This window comes from Bombus pyrosoma, linkage group LG12 (assembly GCF_014825855.1).
Source record: "Bombus pyrosoma isolate SC7728 linkage group LG12, ASM1482585v1, whole genome shotgun sequence".
Lineage (NCBI taxonomy): Eukaryota > Metazoa > Arthropoda > Insecta > Hymenoptera > Apidae > Bombus > Bombus pyrosoma.
In genome coordinates, this window is record NC_057781.1 from 7,525,694 (window position 1) to 7,537,855 (window position 12,162).

The window sequence follows — 12,162 nt, forward strand, 5'->3', positions numbered from 1 at the left end:
ATTATTCTATTTGTTACAGAACAATTACAAATATCTGCATAAAAGAACAAGGAGAGAAACCGGTAGTGGAGATTGGGCGGAAGTTGCCAGCAACGCTGCTGGATCGTTACCGCCAGAACCAAAGCCACAGTTGTGGATAGTGGCAGAAAGCTTTAATACTTCGCTCGATCAAAAGTATTGTTCCGCGTCCTCGCAGGATACACCGAATAATATATCTTGCGTCATTCCTTTGTCCAAATATATGCCAGACGTTCAACTCACGTTACATTTTATGTAAGTTCATAATTCTTTTAGTCTATTAAGATACTAATAAAATAAAAAAAATTGTAAGTGAAATAAAATATATCTAAATGCGGTACAGTAAGTAATAGTATAAATAAAAGTATGATTCTGAATATGTTTCACATTGGAATATTCCACATGTTTAATTATAATCTGGTTCTTCGCTTATGCTTCAGTGGAATGCCTTGGTACGGTCAAGTAGTGCAACAGTGCTCCTCGCCAACGAGTCCTGGTGTCGATGAGTCTCTAATTTGTGGCCGGAAATACACGATGCAACAGCAGGCTCAGCTGAAGATCGACATTGAAAGTAACAATCAACGGGGAGATCAATCCTTCCCCCTCGATGTTGCTCATTATCTCAGGAGAACGTTGAGGTTTCGTGTACCTACTGTACAGCCGCAAGAGGTAATTAATCCTGTCATTTCAAATTAAATATCTTTTCTCTCAAAATGTTCATAAATATTATAATTTCTTTCTTCTTTCGATTTTACTGTTACAGAATATCTGCAAGAATAAACACGGTGTCGATTACTCGGAGTACACGTTGCACTTTTATCGAGATTGCGACGAATGATTACTTTCTTAACGGAAGAAGATTCTATCCGTTGAACATCTATGCAGCCAGGACCTTCTTGTGCCTTCGTGACATATTCCGTCTCCATTTTCTTCAACTATGAAATTATATACAGTGTGTTTGGTAATATATCTATAATATACATATCGTCAAATGAATCTGTAACTGTATTTTATATGTTATTACGATATACTATGTAGGATGAAGACTATGATGATCAATAGGAACGGATAGATCTTACAAACTCAAGCTAGATGTAATGTAGTAGGACTTAGAATTTCCATTTCATCAGTTAGGAAATTATACGTGCTCCTTTGCGTTAAAGACATTGAGGGTATAAAGAATTCATTAGTTGATGGGTGGTAATTTAAAGATTTTATTATTTTTCTTGTTGTAGAAAACATGAAAAGCGGTAGCGAAAATAACGTTATTAAGTGTAAAATATTGTACAAAATGAATTAAATTTAACGTTAAAGATGAAATTTTTCAGCTTGTATCAATACATATATACCTATTATCTCTTTTTTCAATCAGAATGGTTTCAAAATCACACCCATCAACTACAATCAAGGATCGTAACGTATCGTTCCAATCATTTTTACGTTATTTATACTCATGTACAGAATATTATCAATATTATTACTAATATTATTATTATTATTATTATTATTATTACTATTATTATTATCGAAGGAATATTCGCACTACATTAAGAGAAAAAAATCTAACGATCAATGTTCCAGTCAAATCATATCTTTGGTTTAATTTATCGATTATATTCTATGTACAGCCTATATATTTTCATTCATTGTCGATCTACATATTCACTGTCTAAAGATAAAACGTATTACGTAGAAAAACAACAAACGATATATTCTCTAAAAAGTAAAATGGACTTTACAATGGGACAGAAACTAGGAAGACCTTCAAGCAAACGTGAATAGATTATCAAAAATGTCTATTTATTAAAAATGTACAAAGCAATATCGGTCATTCTTTATTAACTTTCTTCTTAAGATCTTGATGTTGCACGATCTTAAATTTCATTTGGATACGATAAACATTCACGAGGCGCGTTATCATAGAATTTCAAGTTCCTAAAAAAGGTATTTGTATGATAATTGTCCATTTCGTATGGTAGAATTAGTTGCATACACTTTATTTGCACCTACTCTCTAAGCAATCTTTATTCGTTGCATGCGAGTAGATCGCCGCTATTCACATCGAATCATTATTATTGATATCACTATTATTGTTGCTAATTACAATACCTAATAAGACTACTATCATCGTTACGTATCTGTAATCAAATTCAAGTTATATCTTTGCATTCACGAGATTCCAAGTGCTATCCTATAATTAGTTACTTTACTTTTAAACATCTTAAAACAAGAGGAAGAAATAATTATCTATTGGCATGCAGGATGTTAAAAGACGTTGCAGTCAAATCTTAAAGGCATCGAAACAAGCAAAAAATCTTAATAAGCAAATAGCTGCAAGAATACAAAGTTTCAAAGTTGTACTATTTTTTAAACTACTATATGAATAAGTTTTATCTTCTAACATAATAGCAGAGTTTTATTGGCACTCTACGCTTGTAAAACTACAACGACATCCTTCTATTTACTATTGCCGAGTGACATCATATGTTTGTCTACAATTATGTAATGTACTAGTTGTACTAGCTTATTTTATTTGATTTTGTAATAAGCGAACAATCGTAACAGCTCGTTTCAGATGTTTTAAACATTGACCTAGTTAAGTCTGTTACTCCATCAGAGTAACATTCGTAGCTAAAACTATTTTCTGGCGATCAAGTGAATAATTTTGTGCTCGTTTTCATTAAGATATTTTTATTTCTTTCGATAACTTTTGATCAAATGTATGCTGTATGCTCGACTGCTACACTTTTTAGTACTCTGCATGTATACACTACTGGCCAGAAATTTCAATCCAGTTGTACCTATTACATCAAACCTCTTGTTGACACTGTTATTAATTCGAATTGATTCGAATTAAATAGATTGACTAAGAACATTGATTAAACCTCTTGAGAAGCTCGACTAAAGAATTTTCTAAAGCAAGTTGGTATATCGTTGAACACATAGGTTCAACGAGATCGTGCAAAGATTCCAAGCTTTCGGCCAGTCGTGTACGTACAAATTAACACATCGTCGTTGTAATACGATTAATATAATTTATCGTAATTTCATTTGTATCTCTCTGAGACAAAATCCAATTTCTTTGACGCGTTACTCCACTCTTCTAATTTTATATTTATCTCTCGTGTATATGCGATCGAAACGCGCCACTTCTGCCGTCCATACGTTTTCCTTACGCGGAGACATTTTATTGTATGTTTTAAGCGAATATTGACAAATATCCACGTATATAATATATACATATATACATATATATATATATATATATATTTTTACAGAGAATATAAGCTCACACGCACGAGCTTACGGTTAGCGCGTATCAGTTTTTCATGTATGTGGATCGTGTAAAAAGAAGACGACGCTGTTGTACAGTAATTATACGTAATGATACGCGTGATAATGATAATTATACGTATAAACGCAGATATACACGCAACGTATAACACACACTGAAACGTTAGAAATGTTCGTTAGAAAGTAAAGTAGATATAGTCATGTAAGAAAATTCGACCGTTCGATTCAAATTAATTCGACGATAGTTCCCATAGTATTATCTCATTGTCGATACTTTGTTTCATCTGCAATTTCATCTTCCGATTTCTTTTTATTTATGTATACTTTTCTGGTTCGATAAAACGATTACAAACATGCAAAAAGACTCGTCAAGAATAAGAAAGGATGAATCGTGTTTCGACTATTAATATTATATTGCCTAATATATATATATATAATATATATTTAATATAAATATGCGTGTGCATATGATATAACAGTAATATTGATATTCCGTGTATAATTGTTCGTAAATGTTCATTTTATACAAAATCTACTGAAAAAAAGAGAAAAAAAAGATGAGTAGGTCTTGTATAAGGAACGAATGAGAGAGGATATTTGATGTATTATTTCCTTGAAGGATTCTATGAACAATCGACATTTGTATATTTTTCATTTATCATTTGTAACGCTTTATTGTTGCTTTTACGTTCGTTATCGTTCATTGTATCGCTATAATGTAACGGAACTTGTTATTGTTTTATATTTCGATGTATTATACCGACAGGTATCTGAAAGAAACAAAAAAGAAAAAAAAGGCAAGAGAAGGATCTACGTATACAAATTTTAGTTCATTTTTCATGACTCCGCAGGAGGGTTGACTCTTTTTTTTTTTCTAACTAAAACGAAAGTAGACAAAGTGATCGCAGAAGTGTCATAGTGTTGCAAGCGAAGCAAAAATTTCGGAATAAAATAGATCGTCTATAACGATAAGTACATATTTCGTAAAGAAAGAATTTCTCTTTTAATATAAGTAGCATAATCTCGTAAGCCGTAAGTAATTGTCAGTAGGATTTGTACATATAGTTTTTAGCGTATAGCGATGGTACTATTTGCGGTAAAAGAACGTTCTGAAAGACGTTCGTCTCCGAGCGAATTAGAGATCGTAATATGTAATTATACGTAATTGTAATGCTGTCGATGGGAAAAGACGAATTACACGGAGACATGTAATTTTCCAGTGATATTTTACGCGTCGTATCATCCGATCGTCGATGTTTTACGAAACAAACGCGGCAAAGATCGGTCGTTTATTGAAACTTGACGAGAAATTCGGTATACAAGTTAATTGATAAGTTAATTTACAATATTTAAATATTTAAATATATTGGTATCTATATTTATGGAAATTACCTGGTAAAGTCGAATCTACGCTAAACTGGATATTAATTTTAGAATCTCCTCTTCGACGAATTTTTAACGATAGCGAAAGGTTTCTCTGTTGAACGCTTTTGTTTTATTTATTTCTTTTCGGTGATCTCTGAAAATGGCGAAAGCATAGTTGTTAACACTCGAGATATCGAGTGAAATTAATCCTAATTATAATTAATGTGCAATCTGAACGAGGTATATTAAAAAAAAAAAAGAAAAAAAAAAGAAAGAAGAGAAGAAAAGGAAAGAAAGGATACTTTGAACGTGATCAATGAATAAATGCAATTGAACGATTGACTCGCTAGTCTCATTATACTCTGTTCTAACGTTTCTCTTTTCTATTAATATCAGACGTATCTTTTATTTGATCAATCAGACGATTTCTATCGTCGCTCGTCGAGCATCGAATAGCGCTATTTATGTATATTTGAACAGACTAAAAAGCAAAAGGTGGGAAACGCATGTAAATGTTATATTCACGTATTTATGAACGTATTGTTAAGCCAAATATACATATATATATATATATATATAAATATATACATACACGTAACGAAACTGTATTCGCAGTAAAATAAAGATATTGCTCCAGAAACCTTTCTTTCATTTTTCACTGCGTAAAACAGAATTAACTATTCGTCTCGATTTGCGTGCTACGTTTAAATTAATTATAATCTGATCGAGCGATCAAATAGTCGAGAAGAATACCCGCACCAACGTTCTAATAATTTTCCTGTAACTGTAAATTAAATCTCGCTAAAAGAGAAATAAATAAAAAAGCGGAGTTTCCGTTGATTTAGATCAGGCCAGTAGAATAGGAACCGTATCTGACCTTGAGCTATTAAGTAGAATAAGGATCGTGATCAGACGAGTTCGGCAGAATGTTCCGCGGATCGTAAAAGTGGAATAGCCGTGTTTCTTCTCGTCTTTAAACAAATGGGGAACGAGTCTCGGCGTTTACATAAGTGGAATAAGACATCGTAGTCGGACGTCATGGCACAAAACAGATTGGACTCGCATACTTCGATCGCAGTTGTAATTTTTCTACGATTCTCTGACTTTAAAATCGATCGATAAAAAGGCAACATCGATTTACTTAAGAAAAAGTTCTCCATCCTACGAATTCGATGTCGTACGACTTATCGGACATTGTTCAGAATTGTTCAAGTTATCCTTGAATCGGAAACAGGAACGTTTACGAGATATTCGTAAAAATATTCTTCTGTAGTCTTAGTCTGTTTCATCGATTCTCAGGTTTTACGCGAGTTTCCAGAATCGATCGTACGATCGGCAGAGGTTTCCATTCACAGAACACTCTGTTCTATTTGGAAACACGTTATTTATTTATCTCGAGGAACGGATATCCGCCACAGCAAATGCAAAGTCGGTCAATGAAAAGCCACGCGGTACGAAAGATCGTCGATCAAGCATCTCGTGGAAGCCAAAGACGTGACGTGGAAGAGCGAAAATATCGTTCGCGGTCCCTAAATAGCGTACAGCCATCGTCGCGGTTTCCGCGTCTGCCCGACGTCCGCTTGTCTTTCAGCTACCGCCACGATTCGTCTGTTATTTCGACAAGTCCGGTCCCTGTTTGACGCGTCGTCGATATTTTCGTCGACGTCTTGTCATCAACGTCGAAACGTGTCTTCTTTCAGTCGCTTTTATCGTAAACCCTCCTCTACTATTCTTGCTGTATCAAATTCTACGGATATATCTACTTTGACAAACCTATAAATCTAGTTCGAAAATATCGACAAATTTGACAAGTTGTTTCGTTTGATTTCCGGTTGTTTTCGAATCGACTGAGCGTCTTGTCACTAGGCTCGCAGAGTCCAGCAAGCGGAGACTCGAAAGCTTGGAATTTGACGACTCGTAGGATCGAAGGATCGATAGTTCGAAAATCCAGGAATTCGCAGAAACGAAGGATCGCAGGTTCCTGCGGAGACCAGCGGCTCGAAACTCGAAAGATCGTCGCAACGAAGTAAATAACAAAAATTCGAAGGAACTTTCCTAAACTCTAAGGATGGAAAAGAGAATTGAAAGATCCAAAGATTGAGATTTTGAAAGTCAAGAACTCGAGGATTCAAGTTTCAGAGCCGAGAGACTCGAGACTCGTGTCGATCTGGACATTCGTACAAGTTCCACGGTTCGATAATTCAACACTCGAAAACGCGGAAACTTCAGGATAAAATGAAGGGGGATCTCAAATTGGAAACTCGACCAAAGATTCCCGTTTCCTTCTGTAATTACCGTCACAACTGCTATTTCAGCGCAATTAAACGCGTCTCGCGAACACTGTGCGCAAAGCTTCAACTCTACCTACGATACGCTCGTCTTGCAACAGAACGACACGTGCGAGCATCGTGCGTGAAATTGCAACTTGAACATTGAACGACTCGTCACGCTGCATAGAAATTTACACCCACCAAGAGGACGGTGCATGCCAGCGGGCAGCAACTCGAGGAATTCGAAACAATAACGTCGAGACGCTAAGCACAGTGTCAACGACACGCGTCCATCGAGATACGACCATTTTCAAGCGTAGCTACCGGCTATTTGATATATATAAATGTATAGAGAGAGAGAGAGAGAGAGAGAGAGAGAGATTTGGCAGTGATGGTTGCATTAGTCACGAATGGTATTCGCGATTAACGATTAGCTCTTACCTGGATCGCTGCCACTTACTCATTCAAAATAGAAGGCGACCATTCCGTGTCCAATCTGTGTGAATATTTCCGTCCAAATGCATAGAACCATCATCGTAGAATGAACTGGCTCATCGTTTCACAGTTTCTCGGAGAAATTGAAACGTTTACCGTGACTAATGAAGAAGTAGTGACACGCGATAAGATGAAATATGTAACTTGGAATGTTTCATTTTCGAAGAAACCTGTGGGTTGCAATTGCTTTTTTCTTTTTTTTTTTTTTTTTTTTTTTAGTAGGTAGGCTATTTTATAATGTATTGTTTTATGCAAATAAGGAGAGACAAAAGTGTATAATGTATATCTTGTTGGTGTTTACCGGGCAAAGATAGAGAAAGGCATAGTAAGAGGAAATACGTAACTTGGAATATTTCATTTTCGGGTGATTCGTGGATTGGGGAAATTGTTTACGAAAGAAATTATTTCGTAAATTTGAAGAAGATAAAAATTAGTGTATTTTATACACGTTATATATTGAACCAAGTGAAATTTCATTATTCTATATAAATGTTAAACTATACATTTGGATAGGAATAAAATACATTTTCAATGGGACAAAATGTGTTATGTACTTTAGAAATCGATATATTAAATCAAGATGTATTAAATGTTAAAAGATCGATATCTTTCATCGAGGCAAATTACTCCTTCGATGAATAGATTAAAATCTGCTACTCTATAAATAAATCAATATTTCTATCTCAAAAAAAAAAAAAAAAAAGGAAAAAAGAAAAATTTATTTCACCGGCGGATGTTCCTTCGATAAATAAAATAAAATCCGCCGCTTTATAAATAAATCCTTCGAACGACGAATTATTTGTTTACATAAGCGTAAGTGTGTAAACTTGTATCGGCCGTGAAGAAAATAATAATAGCAGAGCGAAACGCTTAACGAGCCACACAAAGCCAAAATGTTTTCTTTAAATCGAGCCATGAATGACACTTTCTATTCATTAAGTTCCACGTACTAACTTCTGTTTACAATCAACAATGGAACATTTTATATAATAGTACGCAGGTGAAATCTGTGAAAGGTATTTGAAGCGGAGGCGCAAAAGAGGGTTCGTCGAACACTCGAAAGGTCGTAAATTCCTCTATCCGTGACCTTGGTTAGGCGCCAGCACTCGACCTTCTCCAGATGGCTCGCATAACTTCCCCTTTTTATCGTCCGAGGTTACTCGAATTCTCTTACGAAAAATAAACCATATTCCTCGTATTTCGTTAATTTCACTGTTCCTTCTCTAATTTCAAAATAAAACGTCCAGCATAAACATATATACTTTGAATAATTCCCAATAAACTTACTTCGTTCGCTATCTCGATAAATTTTCATCGATCGTTACTATTCACCTCGATATCAAAACGTCCTAATGTTATATCCGATTTATTTGCATTTTTCTAAATTATTAAAATATTCGTTCAATTATAGCGTCAAGTCGTTTGTTGTTCCCGGACGGTGGAAACAATTTTCTGATTATCATTTTGTCACTTCGTCAGACGTTCGCTTGTCGTCTAACGATTGAGAATATCAGAAGATTAGAATATTAGAAATTAGAATATTAAAAAATATTATTATTGACGATCTTACGAAATTATCGACGTAAGATCGATGATATGACAACTTGCCTTTCTCGATGCAAATTCTACCATCTATAAATAATCAGGCTCGAGCACGAGAAACCACGCGAAAAACGCTAGAAACTCTGTGCTTCTTTCGTGAATAGACGGTCGAGATTTTTCTACGAGACGCACCGAGCTGCCTCAAATTTATTTATAACGACTGCCTCCTCTTCTCGTTGCGAAGCAATTCGGTGCAATTGAGCTTGTCGTTTGCGTGTTCGTGTATTGGTCGTTTGAGGTGGCAGAGGGTGTCGTCTCGCAACGTTTTACGACTCGAATCTACAGCGATTATGTAAGCACGTTGACGCTGATTCGCCTAATTACTTCGGGATTCGGTGGTGGCTGCCAGCTACTGTCGAATTTGCTGCGCAGTTCGTGAAATTAAGAAGAAATCAAAGAATAGCGAACGCAGCGAGAAACATTCGCTGCGAGCGTTGGAAACATCGAACTGTAATAAATTCGACGATTATCTGTTCAGAATGTTTCACGCGCCACTCTAATTCTAAAATTGTAAACTCGCGCGATACTCGTAAACTACAGCTGCGACAGCCCAATTTTTACGACGTCGCGTTTAATTCTACGATTATCACGGTGGCTCGAAAATTACCGCCAGGATAAATATCTCATCGTGTACGTTGTTGCACGCGTCGTTATGTACGTGTTAGTATAATATTATATCGTAAATATAAACTTATCTAAAAACTTTTCTTTTCTTCTAGCTTTTCTTCTTCTTTCTTCAAGAGATATACAAAAGAAAAAGAAGATCAGATTTAATTAGATACCGATATCGATATCGTTGCAACGTTTCTAGGTTTCTCTGTAATCGGAAGAGCTGAGACGACGAGAAGGTGGAAAAAATCTCGTCAGGTAGGATTAAACGGTTTCTAATGGTACGTCGCGTGGCGCGTGTGTCCGGTCCGGAAGCGAAGGCGTTTCAAAGATTTCAAGGTGAATTCTATTTCTTTAAGCTGAAACGCGCATACGTACAGATCTAAAAAAAAAAAAGAAAAGGAAAAACAAAAAGAAATAGCAAAATATCTACATCTGTAAACAACCAATTGGAAAGTCTATACATTCGAGCTTTAATTGGAGAAAAGTTTAGCGTACGAAACACGAGAAACGACATAGCGTGAATCTGCGATACCGGAACTTATCTACAAAGCGGAAAAGGAATTTTCTAGACGAGTTTGTCGTCTGGTTGAACGACGAATCGGAAGGTAGAAGTTTCCGCGCTTACAAAGACACCGCCGTATCTCCGTTCAAGAACAGTGGAACATTGCACGAGCGACACGACCACATTTTTGAATTATTTATATCCTACACGTGCTCCATCTCTGATCCCGTCTGGTTACGTTACATTAACTTCGCGTTCCGAACGTTTTCGCTTATTATTTCCACTTTCTCTGTTCGCGAGTCAGAGGATGAACGACGAGCGACGAGAGAATCGTGCAGGAGCATCGCCATCGTGAAGGTCGCCGACGAGAAGCTCGATAAAGCGCCGTGCCGTGTCAAATTCCTTAGAATTAATTTTAGAAACTTTTTTATGAGCACGGAAGGACGTGGTGCGTGATTTTCGCGTGGTTCATCGTCACGAGATTCCTCTTGGCGCTTGTCGTATCGTATAGTTTTATCGAAACACGAACGACCACGCGAGTTACACGCTTATGCTGCTTTCTAAGCTTCTCTCGAGGTTTCTTCCTCTTATTTTCCAGTTTCTTCTTTAATTCGTATCGAAGAATAATATAAAGTTTATGGTCTTTTATATATCTCTTTTTTAAGATCTCCAAGTTCTCTAGATTTGTCGAATTTTCTTATTATTTGCTTGAAATACTTCTAACTCGCTTCAATCTTTCGAGATTGTTTTTCGTGCAAGATTTCTTGATTCAACTCTCCTGATTTACTTCCACATGGTTTAGAATACACTTTAGAGGTCATTTACCAATTGTCCAGCTGAACAAATTGTAAAGTACAAATTAAATAATAATAAGAAGAAAAACTTTAGAAGGCAGGTTTGCTCCTAAAACAGCATCGCAAGGCTATTGTCACAGGGTCATAAAACAATAACAGGACAACCACGCCTGACAAACCTCCTGTAGGCCACAGCCATCGAGACGATAATCGGCTGGTGTCCCAGGCCGGGAAGACAGCAACAGGATAGCCACCTGTGACTGGTGCCCAACGACGACCCCTCCAGAGGGCTCAAACCTACCAAACATGAAAACCTACCCAACATCAGCACTCGACACACTGTCTTGCAAGATTCTCAACCGTACACACTCTGTTATAACACTCTGATCCGTTACTCTGTTGGATTCGTACACTAAATGTTACTGTCGCATTTAAAAGTGCGAATTTTTTAACTTACGAAACGTTCGAATTTCGACGCGAGATCACCGGTGATCAGGTAATTTAGTGATTTCTTGTGTCTTCCACGTGACACTATCGTGTGCAGCGTGTTCACGTAGATAATTCCGGTGCGCTATCCGGATAATTCCAGACGCGTCGACGACAGATCGCACGCGCTTTTAATTTTCTAATTTTCATCTTAAGGCAATTCCAATTAAATAGAAGGCGTAAAACGTAAAAGCGAAGCGTCGTTGGAAAGCGGAAATAGACAGTGTCGAAATATATTTAATTTATCGATACACATTACGTGTAACGTTATTATTAGGTTGTCCGAAAAGCTTCTTTCGTTTTATGAGGAAATAATAGACGTTTTTTGTTTTATATTATTTTGTCGAATTACGTACGATCCATTTTGTCCTGTTGAGATAAACACCGCAACATTTCACAGACTTGGTTTCACGTTTGTACGAAGGTGCATTGTTGTAAAAACACGTTTGCGAAATAAAGACACTTCCCGGACAACCTAATATATTCGAAGCTGTATAAATATCTTTCTGAGATCTCCACAGTGTATCTACGAGACGCAACGTGTGCATACGTAGACGCAAGTTTCGTCACCCTGTTGTAACAAAGCACCTGTCTCATAATTGTACCTAATCCAAACGTACGTGCAGGTCCGTGCGCAGAAAGTGGAATTATCTGCCATAAATCAGACTCAGACCGTCGCATAAATTCACTATCTATATATCAAGTACGAAACATTCTTATCTGC

General features: G+C 36.4%; 1 protein-coding gene and 1 long non-coding RNA gene across 7 annotated transcripts in view; one reads left to right on the forward strand and one right to left on the reverse strand.

The window, feature by feature from the left end:
• LOC122573960 (myelin regulatory factor-like protein) overlaps positions 1-5,317 on the forward strand; it is a 67,462-nt gene extending 62,145 nt beyond the window's left edge. For 5 of the 6 annotated variants that reach the window (XM_043741000.1, XM_043741003.1, XM_043740999.1 and 2 more), the window contains exons 16-18: positions 20-273; positions 459-687; positions 782-5,317. In XM_043741000.1, coding sequence (XP_043596935.1) covers positions 20-273; positions 459-687; positions 782-856 — 558 coding nt within the window. In that variant the 3' untranslated portion in view covers positions 857-5,317. The remainder of the gene's footprint in view (positions 1-19; positions 274-458; positions 688-781) is intronic. The other variant, XR_006318843.1, reaches the window with a different exon arrangement.
• On the reverse strand, positions 4,905-11,774 carry LOC122573963. The gene is made up of 2 exons (XR_006318845.1): positions 8,730-11,774; positions 4,905-8,665 (listed from the first exon to the last, which is right to left on the reverse strand). It is a non-coding gene; the product is annotated as an uncharacterized LOC122573963 (long non-coding RNA).
• Positions 11,775-12,162: the final 388 nt, after the last annotated feature.